Consider the following 16,314-nt stretch of genomic DNA (forward strand, 5'->3'; position numbering starts at 1 on the left):
TTACAGGTATGTACGCATAGGAAAAAATATAGCACATATAGAGTTCAATACTATCTATGCTTTCAGGTATTTACTGGGGGTCTTGGAACATAAACCCCACACATAAGGGGGGACTACTGTACATTGCCCTAAGATGTTGCTGGTTTTGAATGAAGTAATCTTGGTTTCTAATACATTTTACCAAGTTTCACAGAGAACTAGTAAAGACTGGAAAAATATTTCTCATTCTTTGTTCAAAGTAGGGTAGAGGGCAGAGTGGTTCAATGAAGGGTAGGGTGAAGGGGGGTGGTACAAAAACAAAATCGACAGTTCTATCCCACACCCACACCTGTATTTGGGAGGAGGGCATTAATCTTCATATTCCTGTGGCAATTAAAGTATGTAGAAATAATCAGTAAACCAAGGGGAAAATTTGATCAAGTCCCTGACTGAAATTGATTATAAATAATCTTTCTCTTAAACACAAAGGAACTATGGAATTCATCCTTTTTCCCTGTCCACATTTGCTCACAATGTTCCCTGAGTATCTCTTTGGGCTTAATTAATATTAAGGGGCTGGGTAAATGCAGACATTTAAGACTGGATTCTTGAAGTGTTCACAGGTTTGTAAAACACATCATTACACTGTGAACAAACAATTATAACATAAGTTGTGTGATGTAAGTGTATAAAATGCCAGAGGGGTTCAGAATAAAAAGCTTTTTGGCTAAGGTGCCCAGAAATACCTGTGGAGGTTATGAAAACCAAGCTTGGCTTTGATGGCCAGAGGCAGGATTTTAGTAGCTGGAGATAAGAGAAGATCAGGTCAATACAGACTAATAGACTAGACTATGGACCACTTTGGCTGGAGTACCAATTTCGTATAATTAGAGACTGAGTTGGAAAGGCAGTGTGGAGTCAGACAGAACCCAAGGAAAAAACAATCAAAAAAACATGTCAAGTTAGGCAGCCATGTCAGCAGGTATACATGATGGGTATTGTGCATATTTTAACTAAATACGGGGTGGGAGTGAGAAATCCTGGCTGTCAGTATTGATGAAGACTGCACTTGACCAAAAAACAAAAACTTGAAACTTAAACGCTAAAAAATTTCATTACTGAGGAGGACTGTCCTATTTAGGAGCCTCAAGCACAAGCATACAGTTATTTTCACAGAGGCAATCTTGAATATTTAACACGTGTATATTGCTTTTGCTCTCAAAACTGATGCAAGTGGGCAGCAGGACTGACTGTAGACAGACTTGAGAAATCTTTTGGGGATGATGGAAATGTTCTTAAACTAATTATGGTGATAATTTGCACAACTTTATAAATTTACTAAACAGCACTGAATTGTAAGTAAGGTAAAATAATATTTAAAAACGATAAAACCCCTAAACCAAACCCGTATTAGAGAGAGAAAAGGGTCACCTGTATATATTGGACATGTCCTTCACCATTAGTCTCCACAGGTACTTGTAAAGATAGGACAGTGAGGTGAAAGCCCATTCTAGTAACTCTGTGTCCTGAGTCTCCAGGATTGAGGTGATAGTCAGGAAAAATTCCTGAAAATGTGGATAGAAGTCCGTCTGCAGATCTCGTGCCAACTGTACAACCAAACTGGATTAAAAATAAGTAGAAGTAACTGATTGAGACATATATATCAAAAAACAAACACTGCAAATCTATTTCACAAATGACAGCAGATTGCCTGTGATCACAGGATTAATTAAACCTTTCAAATCAAGTCTTAAGAGATATATAACATTTTTCACATTTTAAGAGTTTAGCAAAGAAATCAGGCTGGAGCAAGAAGGTGCATTTCATCACAAGTTATGCTCAGTCATTCCTGTAGTGTGAAAGAAAAATAGGGTTTTCTTAAATGTATAAAACAAAAGCAAAAAAAGGATACCGCAAAGATTCTGCTTTTTGGCAAAGCACTAATGTTCTGATCTAACAGAAAAGGTAAATTCTTGTTTTTAAATTCAAATACCAGATACAAGGCAAATGTAACCATAAAACACAACCTTTATTAGTTTTTTTTTAAAGATAATTTATTTATTTAAGAAAGAGAAAGAGAGCATGGGAGAGCGAGCACAAGCAGGGGAGGGACAGGGGAGAGGGAAAAGCAGACACCCCACTGAGCAGGGAGCCCAACACAGGGCTCAATCCCAGGACCCCGGGATCATGACCTGCACCAAAGGCAGTCGCTTAACTGACTGAGACATCCCAGTGCCCTTTAAAACCACCTTTCTCTTTTTTTTTAAAAGATTTTATTTATTTATTTGAGAGAGAGAAAGGGAGAGAGCACAAGTGTGGGCAGGAGCAGAGAGAGAAGCAGACTCCTGGCTGAGCAGGGAGCCTGACGTGGGGCTCGATCCCAGGATCCTGAGCTGAAGGCAGAAGCTTAACAGACTGAGCCACCCAGGCGCCCCAAAACACAACCTTTCTTAAAATTCAGGGAAGCGTTATTGAGCTTTCTCTCAACATACTACTTACTCCAAAAGGGGCTGATAGGCAAAACTGTTCTTGATTTGCAGGTGAGTCTTCAGACTCTGAACTATCTCATTTTGATGATAGACCAACTGATTGAAGGACTGGCATTTGTCAATAACTTCTTTGTAAAATTTGCCTGGGTAAAAAAAAAAAGAGAGAGCGAGAATAGGTTCTGCTTTTCTACCATACCACTATTTAGTTGTTTTAAATACATAAAGTGCAAATGATGGGAGAATAAAATAGGAACAAAATGGAATATACCAAAGTGTTCTGTAAGGTTCAATTCTCTCCATTTCAGCAGACCCTCAAAAAAGTAGGTTTCAACTTCCTGCCAAGATTAAAGCAGTCCATTAATTAGGCAATTCAAAAACTATGATCAAAGTAAATAATAATGATATACCTTAAGACAATGATAAGAGTCAAGAGTTTAAAAACATTTCTTTTAAAGGGCATTAACTAACACACTTAAAAAGCAATCAGCTGTACAATATAGGCACATGATTTACAAAAACAATATTTTATTGGTTTGGTTGCAGCAAATAATTCTCTAAAACCTATGTAATAGTCACACTAAGGAGAAAATTTTTTTTCTGTTTTCTACAATTTTAGGCCCAGGAAAAAAATGTGCTGACTTTTAACAGTTCTTTCATTTTGCTTTTAGAAATATGAATTATAACCTTGTGGGGAAGTACTCTGGCAATTATTAAGATTGGAAAAAAAAAAAAGCCAGGTATGTCCTCTGACCCATCAATTCCCATTTTAGAGATATTTCTTATAAAACTTACAAACATACCAGTATAAAGATGTTTATTCAGCTCTACTGTAGTGGGGGAAAAACATCAAACACCCTAAATATCCAACAACAGGAAAATGTTTAATGTAACCTATGGCCCACACATACTAAGGTATATTATATGGCTATTAAAAATAGTTACATCCATATTGAATTAGAAGGATGTTGATGATAAACCCCCACAGTGATAAAAGCAAGAAATGTAGTGAAGTACATAGGAGGAACCAATTTTTTATAAGTACACACATTTGCACATATTATATGAGAGAAAAGTACAGGATACATATATACCACATTGTCAATATTAGTTTCTTTGACAATAAGGAATGGGAGGGGTGAGATAACAGGTTTTTCTAAGATCACCAATATGTTATCATGTTCTTTAGCTTATTATCACAGTATATATCACTTTGTACTTTGGAAAGGTAAAATCAATAAATTATTACTGCGTGTGTGTGTGTGTGTATGGAGAGAGAATATAAACTAGTATACACACAAACAGCATGCCAAATCTTCTACAATCTCAAAATATGTCACTTTCCCTTTGCATTGTGATTCACAGCCCCTACCACAAAGGGATGGAGTCTACTTCCTCACTCCTTGAATCTGGCCTCGCTTTCTGACTTCCTTTGACCATAATGTGTAACGGAAATGATCTTGCAATCGGCAAAGTTAGGCTTTAAGAGGCTTTGTAGCTTCTGCTTTCTTCTCTCTCGAAAAGAACCTGCCATCATGAAAAGAAGCCTATTGGAGAGTAAGAGACCACGAGGACAACCAAGACTAACATGCCCCAGTCAAATGTGATTGAGACCACTGTGGACCATCCAGCCCAAGATCCTATCCTAGCTCTCTTCTCTACTAACTCAACATTCTATCTCTTACCCATCTATCTCTCCTGTGGCCCACAAACCATATACTGAATGCTAAATCTGTAATTCCACCTCCAAAGTTACCTGTACTTCTCCAGATCCATCATTTGGATGGCCATAGGTATATCAAATTTAACAAGCCCCAAATGGAACCAACCCTGTGCTTCTCTTCCTATAAATCTATCTTGGTAAGTTACGTTCTCAACCACCCAGTTGTTAGAACCAAAAACCTTAATCCCCTTCCTCCTTTCATAACCAGCAGGTCACAAGACCTATCCATTCTACTTTTTTAGTATCTCTGGAATCCTTTCCTTCTCTCCCTCTTGACTGCTACTTAGATGACTACCATATCCTCACACCTGGTTATCCTGACTCCAATCCTGCTCGTTCTTCCACATTAAAGCCAGAAAGATCTAAAACTTAGACCTGATCAAGTCACTCACTGCCCTACAATCCTTACAATCCTAGAATGACATCCCATAGCTTCAGGATAAAATGCAAACCTAGCTTGACATATGAAGTCCTCTATGCTCCTTGACTATTTCTTCAGCTTTATTTCTCACCTGCTATGTCCCTCCACTACCCCAGTCATCATCAACACACATAAACATCACATATACAATTATAACCACAGTGAGATGTTTTGCAGTTTCTTGAATGTGACATGCATTTTCTAGCCTCTGTTTATACAGGCTTCTCTCTCAGCCTGAACCAGCATTTTCTGTCTTCTTTGCCATGCTAAAACCTATATAAATAACAAGACTCAATTCAGCTTTCATCTTGTCTACATTACCTTTTCAACACCCCACCCTATACCCACAAGGAATTTAGGTTAGGCTCCTTCAGTATGAGTTGCCAAAGGCTTATGCGCTTATCCAGATCACCTCAGTCAACACACTACATTCACAAACTGGAAATAAGGCAGCCAAAGAGACAGTGAGCAGAGTCTGACTAGAGCCAAGTGAAGAACTGTAAGAACTGAAGTTGAATCCCTAAGTTAAAGGCATGATATACAGGACCTTAAAAGGCTAACAGAGAAATAATGACTTCACGTAGCAAAACGAGATTTTTAAGTAGAGGTGTGACTGAGTTAGAGCATGTTTAGAACTGGAAAAAATTATGTGGTTTAGCCCCCTTTTTTTTTATAAAGGAGGAAACTAAGCCCCAGGGAAGTGATGTGCTCAAAGTCTCTTTAAAATTGCAGCTTCAGGCATATGAATCTGCAGCAGAGCTCAGAATGCACATGGGAAAGAGAGAGGCTAGAATCACAGAAGCCACCTAAGTGTCTCGTTAACTGTCTAACACAGCATCACCCAACAGAACTTTCTACAATGATGGAAATGTTCCATATCTGCACTTGTCCAATATTGTAGCAACTAGCCACATACGGCTATTGAGCCCTTCAATTTTTATTTTGCTTTAATTTACATTTAATTTGTTGTGTGTAGCTACTGTATAAGATCACACAGGTCTAATGCATTTCATGTTCATAAAGGAATGGCCTAAAAAACAATTCACTTCTACTAAGAGGAGAGACTAAAAAATCAACTATGAATACTTGAAGATTGGCTAATATAATGTTCTCTTACCTCATCATAGCTTGCAGTTCTATCAATCCGGTGAATAATATCAATATTCACATTCCCCAGTCGTTCAGCAAATGTAAGGAACTGTTGGGGGATATTTAATATACAATCATCATTTAATACTTATCACATCTTGAATCCCTGTTTTGAATGCTGTATAATAATCACATGTTGACAATTTCCTTGTGAAAACAGAAAGTTTAAAGTTTCAATAAGCTTCCTCCTGTACTATCATTACAAATACCGGTATGCTTTGCTTGCAATTTCAGACTTGTATTTTCAATCAATCATAAAATATATAATTGTGTTTTGTAACTAGAAGTAGACATCACTGATAAATCACAAAAGTGTAAAAACAAACTCAAAGACATAGTCTTAAAGGCCCTGCACTACTTTATGGAAATAATTAAATACTTCCATGAATGTATTTGCAGAAGTTCAGTTGTGTCATTTCAAATAAAATTTCCATGCTAGATTGTGGTGGACCAGGTCAAAGTTGGCGATGTGGCCTCGCCAGATGTGTTGGGTTTCATGACCCGCTACAAGCACAGGGATCTGGTTAAGTCGTTGCAACAATAGTGTTTTAAACACATACAGACAAACGGTTGTACAGTAACAAAGGAATTCTCAGGGAACAAACAAAAAGTGATGTCACAGCCATCAGCTGGAAATCACTCACCTCCTCCCGCCGGCTCGCCCAATTTGATCTTTATGGATGAAAGAGCAGTGGAGAACATCTCCTAAGCAGTTAATCTATGATCATGAATTTCACTCTGGGTTAAGGGAACTCCCAGGCAAGGCAGGCCCCACAAACCACGGGCGAAGTCGGCTATCCAGACGTCTTTCCCCACCTCATGTTTACTACACCCGGAAAATCTCCCTCCTTTGCCAAATAACGGACTCACGCTCGGCCCAGAACACTGCAGCCCCGGGAGTCCCGCTCAGACCTAGTAGCAAGGCTGAGGCAGCAGGGACCCACACCCCTGTTCTGGGCCCAAGTTCCTTTGCTCACCCGGTACGTGTTTTCGGTCTTGTGGGAAACGGGCTTTGTCTTCATGGCTGCAGAGAGGCAGGGGGCCGCGAGGACCTAGTTGGGAGGTCGAAGGGATGCAACAGACGGTACGGAGAGAAACTGGCTCACACACTTGCTTGCTCTCTCCGATTCCCCGGTGCTCGGACTTCATCACGTGCGGCTTGTGCCCCTGGGCGCCGCCATGTTGAAGGCGGGGAGGGGACTGGGCGGATCACGAGGGCGGAAGAAGCGACAGAGCAGGCGCAGCCTCCTGGAAACCCGGCGGGGGAGCGGAGAGCCGCCGTAGGCGCGGGCGTGGAGTTCTTGTTCTCGTTTCAGGAAAAATTTCTAGGAAGAATGTGTCTTTTTATTATAAAAGAAAACATGCCAGTCAGCATTGTCAGCAAACAGTCATTACCCTTCAGCTATGCACCCTGCAAAGCTCTTTACATCAGTAATTTCATAGTAAAACTCATTGCGAACGCTACGTGAACATAATTAAGGAGCGTGTTTTTAAACCCCTTTGGCGTGCGAAGAAAGCAGGGATGTGCAGCTGGTAAGTGGCAGTCTAGCAGAAGTCTCCGAGCGTCAAAGTCTGATACTCTTAAGCACTCCCTGTCCAAATAAAATTGAAAAGTAGAAAAGGAATTTTAGGGGAAAAAATCTTACAATTTCATGTGCGGTCAGTTAGTATTTCGGTGTTTTTCCTACCACTCTTATGTTGTGAAACATAATTGTACAAACGGTTGTATGTATATTTTTTTCACTTACTCAACAAGTATTTCTTGAGAATCTACTATGGGCCATGCCCTGTTCTGTGAGCTGAACAAGACAGACAATAATAATATTAATATAATTGGGTTTGGAAGTATTTAGTGTGATTCTTACATCTTACACGAGGAGAGATGTTAAGTAGACAACTGAATACATTCCTGCCCAGAGCACAGTGTAGAGGTCAGGGCTGGAGGTGTGACTTAAATGCCTTAAATACTCTTCACTGCTGAGCCATGTTGGGTATTTAAAGCCATGGAACTGGTTGAGATCATTTAGGGAGAGAGTGATGAAAAGGAGGATGAAGAAGAGAAGACCCAGTTGGACCTTGGAGTGCTCCAACATTTAGCAGTGGACTGGAAGGAGAATGGGATAGAGAGCCAGTGAGGTAGATACAGACTAGTCTTGGCATGGAAGAAGAACCCGTGGTCAACTATACTGGAAGCTGAGGCTAGGAAAGGAGCTGCTGGATCTGACAAGGTGAAGGTCACTGGTGACCTTGATAAGTACAGTCCAGTGTTGAAGAAAGGAAGCAAAATATGCATGGATTGTGGAGGAAATTGGGTGAAGAAGTGAAGTAGGTATAACACTTTCGTATTATTATTGGCATTATGACATCAGTATTTTCTATGTCATCACGGGGTTGTAAGTATTTTTAATGGCTCCATAGCATTCATGGATTTTTTTAATAATAAAATATAGAAGTGCCCAATAGTTGGCTGGCTTCCAGTAAGCTGTTTTTTTTTTCTTTAGGTGGTTCTTCACCTTAATGCATCACAGATCTCTGTGAAAGCTGTAAATCTTCTCCTCAGAAAAGAGCAAATAAAGTCGTTCACACTAAAGTGCATAGATGATTTCAGAAAATTAGAAGTCTGCAGTCATCTGAAGGTAAGAGCCCCCACTCTAAGCAATATTCCCAAACTATTGCTAAAATCACCCCCCAGATAATTGTGTCCTTTCCTTTCTCTGTTATTTATTTTTGGTAATAGAGTTAATGGGACAATAAGGAATGGAGAGAAAAATGAAAATCAAGGACACTAAAGTTACGTATTGCATGGTTACCCATTATATGATCCTCATATACAAGCATACCTCACTTCATTGTGCTTCACTTTATTGCCCTTCACAGATACTCTTTTTTAGAGATTGAAGGTTTGTGGCAACTCTGCGTCAAACAAGTCTATCGGTGCCATTTTCTCAACAGCATTTGCTCACTTCCTGCCTCTGTGTCACATTTTGGTAATTCTTGCAATTTTTCAAACTGTTTCATTACTATTATATTTGTTAGAGTTATCTGTCATCAGAGATTATGACTTGCTGAAAGCTTAGATGATGGTTAGCATCTTTTTTCAGTAAAGTATTTTTTAAGGTTTTTATTTAAATTACAGTTAGTTAACATACAGTCTAATATTAGTTTCAGGTACACAAAATAGTGATTCAACACTTGATACAGCACCCTTAATCCCCATCACCTGTTTCACCCATCCCACCACCCACCTCCCCTCTGGTAACCATCAGTTTGTTCTCTATAGTTAAGAGTCTGTTTCTTCGTTGGCCTCTCTCTATTTTTTCCCCTTTGCTCGTTTGTTTTGTTTCTTAAATTCCACATATGAGTGAATTCACATGGTATTCGTCTTTCTCTGACTTGTTTCACTTAGCATCATACTCTCTAGTTCCATTCATGTCATTGCAAATGGCAAGATCTTTTTTTCATTCATTTGAATCACTTTATTGCAATATTTGTATTATTGTGATGGTCTGGAAGCGAACCTGCAATATCTCTGAGGTATGCCTGTATTGACAACTCTGGTTGAACAACCTATTTATATAACATGATGGTTAAGAGCATGGATGCTGGAAAAAGATTGCCTGGGTTTATGTCCTAGCTCTACCATTTATTAGTGGTGTGACCTTGGGGAAGTTACTTACCCTCTCTGAGCATGATTTTCTTAAATGTAAAATGGAGCTAACAAAAGCAACTATTTCATAGGGGGCTGTTGTGCAGAATAAATAAGCTAATGGATGAGTGGCACTTAGGACGGTGTCAGATACCATGACTGTGCAACCTTTGATTAATTACTTATATGAGACTTAGCTTTCTGATTTATTAAATGGAGATGATAGTAATACCAATCTTTCAAGTTATTGTGTTGGCACATAGCAAATAGAATAAATATTTGCTGAATGGATAAATAAGTAAACATTTATTCTAGCTACGTAACAAGTTCTTTCAGGGCAGAAACCATGTACTTTTTCAACTCTGCATCACCAGCGTATCTCTTAAACTTAAGAATTGTTTAGTGAATGTCTGTTGAAGTAATAAAACATATAATACTTTATTTAACCCGGAAAACCTCAAGCATAATATAACTCCCTCATTGGATGTGGGTTATACCATGTGATTTTTAAGGTCTCTCCCAAAGCTAAGTTTCTGAGGTTCTATGGAATATCTGAAGCAGCCATGGAAAAGCACCTCTGTTTACTTATGAATATCTCCTTGCCCCCAGCTTTTTTCCTCTGTGCCAAGACCTTGAATACCTCATGCCATCCTCTGTTTTTCCCCACTGTTGTTCTGCCTGATCCATTTATTCCAGTCAGGAAACTTACAGTTCCTTCCTTCCTCCCTTCCTTCCTTCCTTCCTTCTTAAGCTTGATCGTGAATTCTTGGAAGTTTTACCTTTTCATCTTTGTCTCCTTATTGCCTAGCACACAGCAATTTCAAGCCCATGGGACTATATGATTACATGAATTTATGGAAGTGGAGTCCAGAGAAGGCTTCTGGGTACAGGTGACATCTAAGCTGAGACCCAGGAGATGAATAGAAGTTAGCCAGGCAAAGGAGGAACACAGACATGAATGATGTTATCTAGGTAAAGGGAAAAGTATAAAATGAAGGGAACAGTATATGAAAAGGTTCAAAATGGTTGAGTGTAAATTTGGTATTTTTTTTTTTTTAAGATTTTATTTATTTATTTGAGAGAGAGAGAATGAGAGAGAGCAAGCACATGAGAGGGGGGAGGGTCAGAGGGAGAAGCAGACTCCCTGCCGAATAGGGAGCCCGATGCGGGACTCGATCCAGGGACTCCAGGATCATGACCTGAGCCGAAGGCAGTCGCTTAACCAACTGAGCCACCCAGGCACCCTAAATTTGGTATTTTTAATTCCTCATTCTAAGCCACACCCTGTCAAAGTAGCACTGGGCATTGGCATTATCCCTGTCATCCTTGGGCTAATGGAAAACATAAGGGACAAGGTGAAACTGAGAGGTGGGGAGAGCCTCAGTTTCCTGATCTATAAAGTGGGGACAACAGTCATACAAGGCTGCTGAAAGATTACCTAAGGTATTATATGTGATGGTCTGGGAGGGGGCGGGTCTGCCTGGTGTCATGGTCTTGTCTAGAAAGGGGCTCAAGGGGTGCAATATGTCAAATCAGAGATGATCTCAACCCAACAAGGGACTAAGGAGGTGAGGTCTCAAATGAACAGAGGCGAGTGAAGTGAAAGAGAAGAAAGAGTGGACCAAGGAGGATCTTTTAGTGACTTGTAAGTAGCAGGGCAAGCTGATCCGGAAGTCATTCTGTTCTTGAGAGAACTATGTACTATTCACAGTTGTGTGGAAGTCAGGAGGCATCAAGAGCATGGAGGTTAGATCCAGAAGAACAGTTGGGATTTTCCGTGTTTAGTTGATAACTGACTAGTGACTTAACCACTTAGCCTCCATTTCCTTGTCTTTAAAAAAAGCATAGTAGTCCAATCTGCCTTTTTACTTCCTGGTCAGTAAGGAGATCCTTTCTTGTAAAGCAGGTCAAAGTCTCCTATAACCTAACAGAGCTATTTAAACATTAGTTATTATTATTTTAATAGTTATCTTTCTCAGTTATGTGACCACATTTTAGCATGGGAGCACTGAGCTTCTATTCTTTCTCTTGTTTAAAACATAGGCATCAGAGACATCAGACCAGAAATTACAGATTGATGGGTTTCACAAGCCCAGTGTAGCCCAGTAGTATGTTTTGTTTACAGTATTCTTTTTTAAAAAATATTTTATTTATTTATTTCAGAGAGAAAGAAAGCACAAGCAGGGGGTGGGGGGGCAGTTGGGCAGAGGGAGAGGGAGAAGCAGACTCTGCTGAGCAGGGAGCTCGATGTGGGGCTCAATCCCAGGACCCTGGGATCATGACCTGAGCCAAAGGCAGACGCTTAACCAACTGAGCCACCCAGGTGCCCCTGTTTACAATATTCTTAAAATATTTTAATTTGTCAAAAACCTAGGGATTTTGGGTGAAATCCAGATTTCCAGCTTCTCTTAAAAAAAAAACCGCGGAACTCACCCACATTCGGAAAAGCAACAGTCGAGGCACCTGGGTGGCTGTCACTTAAGTGTGTCCAACTCTTGATTTCACCTCAGGTCATGATCTCTGGGTCTGAGATGGAGCCCTGCATTGGGATCCCCGCTGAGCATGGAGCCTACTTAAGATTCCCTCTCTCCCTCTGCCCCAACCTCCCCCTGCCACACCCAACCTCCCCTCTACCCCCTGCCACACTCTGCTCTCTCTCTCTCTCTAAAAAAAAAAAAAAGGAAAAGCAACAGTCAGCTGGAATTGCATAGTGGCAGCCCCCTTGCCCTGTCCCTACCACTCCCTGCTGTCCTTCCCTGGCCCATACACTGGTTTAAGGTGTCCACCTGGCCCTGTAGGCATTTCAGTTTGCAGCCTCTGCATTAGACTCTTCCAAGTGGAAGGCTATTATCTTCGGTTTTAAACATACCTCTTGCAAATAGGTAGCTTCTGCTGCTTTTCTTGTTGAATACAGTGAGTGGCTCAGCTATTTACAGGGGCGTTGGTGTGGTTCTCAGTTGGTGTGAAAATATCTGTTATACCCTCCCCCATCCTCTGAAACACACACACAAACACGTGCACATACACATGCACGTGCATATACATGCACGCGTACACTCATGTGTACACACCATTGCCTTCTATGTTCAGCTTGTTTCTTCCTCATTTCCACTCACCACTTGCATTTCTGTCATGAATATTAAATTCCTTATTTTCTTTTAAAAGCTATAAGAGGAGGCTCAGTTGGTTAAGCATCTGCCTTCAGCTCGGGTGGTTATCCTGGGGTCCTGGGATCAGGTCCCATGTCAGGCTCCCTGCTCAGTGGGGAGTGTGCTTCTCCCTCTCCCTTCTCCCCTCCCCATGACTTGTTCTCTCTCTCTCTCAAATAAATAAATAAAAATCTTTTAAAAAAGATATGAGAGGTTAACCTAAATTAACCTGTGTTTTGAACAATTTAAGCATCTACATATTTTTACATACTTATTTTCATGATTTCTACTCTTTATTTCTATCCTTAACTAGATTACTGATGTCTTCTTTAGGAAGGATGAGGAGTCTCATAATTTGGATATATTTCTCCTTTTCCATTTTCCTACTCTCCCCTCGGGTTATGCCATTGCATCAAATTGGTTTTTGTCTTGGTTGTTTTACATCATAGTTTCTTCTTTGAATGAGAGGTGGGGTGACCTTGGACTCCACTGCCAGGTCTCCCAGGATCCCTTGCTCTGCCACTACTGTGTGGGTCTCAGTTTACTGAGGCAATTCAAGTGCCCCTCATGGGGTTGTTATGAAGAATCAGTAACCTAGTAAGTTTTCCAAGTGTGGTCCCCCTACCAGCAGCATCAGCACCATATGGGAACTTGTTAGAAATGCAAGTTCTCAGGCCCCACTGCAAACCTACTGAATCAGAAACTCTGGAGGTGGGGCCCCTGGTAATGAGTGTTTTCACAAGCCTGCCAGATGATTCTGATGCGGGCTTAAATTCGGCAATCACTGATTTAATGTATGTTAAAGCATCTAGAACATTGGCACATACCTCACTCTCGGTGTCTGAGGTTCAGGTTAGGTACCAGGGAGGGCCTGTGTCTGAGACTGTATTTCTTTGGCTAACTAATTGGTTCAGAGAACAGCATGTGTCCCAAACTGGGCTAAGAGCCCTATCTGGAACTTTGGGTAGAGCTTTAGGGAAAGAGATGCTTCCTTTTTTTTTTTTTTTAATGTGCCAAGATAATAGGAGCTTGAAGCTATTGGTGACCATTGTTATCACTACAAGGAGAAGTTGGCCTGAAAATGAAGTTTATGCAAAGGAAAATAGAGCTGAGAGAAAAATAGGGAGGGAAGGGAAAGGGAGAGAGATCAAGAGATTGGGATTAACTACTTTGAGCCACTGGATCCATCCAGTCCTTGGGTTTTTTGGTTACCTTACTTCATTAATTCCCCTTTCATGACTACGCCCATTTTAACTGGGTTCTGTCACTTGTAACCAAAATAATATTTACACAACTAACGTAAAATTTTTGTGTTGCTGATAAACAAGGCTGGAAACTTAAACTTTCCTCTAAACACAAATATTTATGTAAGGAGTAAGAATCAAAAATCAAATATTAAATCTTGATGATAGGAGTCAGTTTGATGAATTGGAAAGAATATCAGGCCAGGAGTCAGAAAACTTGGGTTCTAATCTTGGGAGGTTTACTCCACTGTGTGACTTTGTAAAATTAACCCTGTGTCAAAAGAAGTAGTGTACATTTTCATAACTTAGATGTTACATTATGTGAAGTCAAAGAATTAATTGAGTTGCTTCCAGAACTTCTTACATATACAAAATGGTAAGTTTTCAATATTAGTAAGAGAAGGCAGAGGAAAGGACACTTTTTAGTTTTTCATATACCACTCTTTGATCCATGATAGAATACTTTAAAAGATACACTTAAACATTCATCTGAAGAGGATGAAAAGACAAGCCACAGAATGGGAAAAAATATTTGTAAAACACATATCTGAATAAAGACATGTCCCCAAAATATGCAAAGAACTTTTAAAATTCAACAATAAAAAACTCAATTAAAAAATGGGCAAAAGAGGGGTGCCTGGGTGGCTCAGTCATTAAGTGTCTGCCTTCGGCTCAGTTCATGATCCCAGTGTCCTGGGATCAAGCCCCCCATCGGGCTCCCTGCTCGGCGGGGGGCCTGCTTCTCCCTCTCCCACTCCTGCTTGTGTTCCTGCTCTTGCTCTCTCTCTCTGTCAAATAAATAAATAAAATCTTAAAAAGAAATGGGCAAAAGAACTGAACAGACACCTCACTAAAGGAGATACACAGATGGCAAATAAACATATGAAAGATGCTCAATGTTATATGTCATTAAAGAATTGCAAAATAAAATAACAGTGAGACACTCCTACATACCTATAGAATGGCTAAATTCCAAAATAGTGACAACACCAAGTGCTGGTGAGGGTCTGGAGCAATAGGAACTCTCATTCATTGCTGGCGGGAATGCAAAATGGGACAGCCATTTTGGAGATATGTATGTATGTATGTATGTATGTATATATTTAAAGTAATCTCTATACCCAATATGGGGCTCGAACTCACAACCCCAAGATCAAGAGTCACATGCTCTACTGACTCAGCCAGCCAGGTGCCCTCTGTGTTACCTATTATCTATCTATCTTACAAAGCTAAACAAAGGCTTATCATATGGTCCAGCAATCACTCGCTTAGGTAAGCTAATGAATTGAAAACTTATGTCTGCACAAAAATCAGCATATGAATGTTTATAGCAGCTTTATTCATAATTGCCAAAACTGGGAAGAATTAAGATGTCCTTCATTAGGTGAATGGATAAACAAACCATGGTACATCCATATAATATGATATTACTCATCAGTAAAAAGAAATGAGCCATCAGGTTATGAAAAAACATGGAGGAATGTAAATGTGTATTGCTAAGTGAAAGAAGCCAATTTGAAAAGGCAACATACTGTATGATTCCCAACTATGTGATGTTCTGGAAAATGCAAAATTTACAAAGACAGTAAAAAAATCAGTGGTTGCCAAGGACTTGGGGAAAGACAGAGAGGGAGAGACGAAACCAATGAAACACAGGATTTTTAGGGCAATGAAACTATTCTGTATGATAATGTAATGGTGACTACATACCCATAGAACTATACAACACAAACAGTGAACCCTCAGGTATACTTAGACTTCATTTAATAATGGTGTATCAATATTGAGTCATTCATTGCAACAAATATACCATACTAATGTAAGATATTCATAATGGGAGAAGTTGTATGGAGATGGAAAGTGTGTATATGGGAATTCTGTGTTCAGTTTTTCCTAAACTTAAAACTGCTCCAAGAATAAGGGCATCTGGTGGCTCAATCAGTTAAGTGTCCGACTCTTGATTTCAGCTTAGGTCATGATCTCAGGGTTGTGAGATCCATGGGCATGGAGCCTGCTTGGGGTTCTCTCTCTCCCTCTGCCCCTCCCCATCCCTAAAAAAAAAAAAAAAAACAACCCTGCTACAAGAATAAAGCCAATTAATTTTCTAAAAATCGCACTTCCTCTTAACTTCTTCTCCTTCTAAACCTAAAGTCCTTTGGAGAACAATATGGCTACCTGAGATGGGGTTTAGAAAGACAACACCCTACTCTTAAATCCTGGGAGTGCCGAGAGGAATTTGGACCAGAATCTCAATACTAGAAATCAAGAAAATTTGGATCTGTGAGATCCAAAGTGAATTAGAAAGAGAAATGAGTGCCTCCGAACGCCAGAAAAAAAATTCATTTACTCACTCAGTAAGTCTTTATGAGTGCCTACTGTGTGTTAGGCACTGATCTAAGGGTTGAAGATACAGCAGTAAAAAAATTCTCTAACCTTATGGGGCTCATATTCTAGTGTGGGGAGATAAAAAATAAACATGTAAATCTACATATCATTAGATTGCAATAAGGGCTATGG

At 40.0% G+C, this 16,314-nt stretch overlaps 1 protein-coding gene across 3 annotated transcripts in view; it reads right to left on the minus strand.

Moving 5' to 3' along the window:
- Positions 1–6,952, minus strand: part of UTP20 (UTP20 small subunit processome component) — a 103,150-nt gene extending 96,198 nt beyond the window's left edge. For 2 of the 3 annotated variants that reach the window (XM_034987743.1, XM_034987745.1), the window contains exons 1-5: positions 6,736–6,943; positions 5,727–5,807; positions 2,737–2,803; positions 2,479–2,611; positions 1,411–1,599 (exon numbers count right to left, since the gene is read on the minus strand). In XM_034987743.1, the coding sequence (XP_034843634.1) occupies positions 1,411–1,599; positions 2,479–2,611; positions 2,737–2,803; positions 5,727–5,807; positions 6,736–6,780 (515 nt within the window). In that variant the 5' untranslated portion in view covers positions 6,781–6,943. Of the gene's footprint in view, positions 1–1,410; positions 1,600–2,478; positions 2,612–2,736; positions 2,804–5,726; positions 5,808–6,735 lie in introns of all 3 variants that reach the window. The other variant, XM_034987744.1, reaches the window with a different exon arrangement.
- Positions 6,953–16,314: the final 9,362 nt, after the last annotated feature.

Source organism: Mirounga leonina, unplaced genomic scaffold (assembly GCF_011800145.1).
Source record: "Mirounga leonina isolate KUSES-001 unplaced genomic scaffold, KU_Mleo_1.0 Mir_418, whole genome shotgun sequence".
NCBI classification, from domain to species: Eukaryota; Metazoa; Chordata; class Mammalia; order Carnivora; family Phocidae; genus Mirounga; species Mirounga leonina.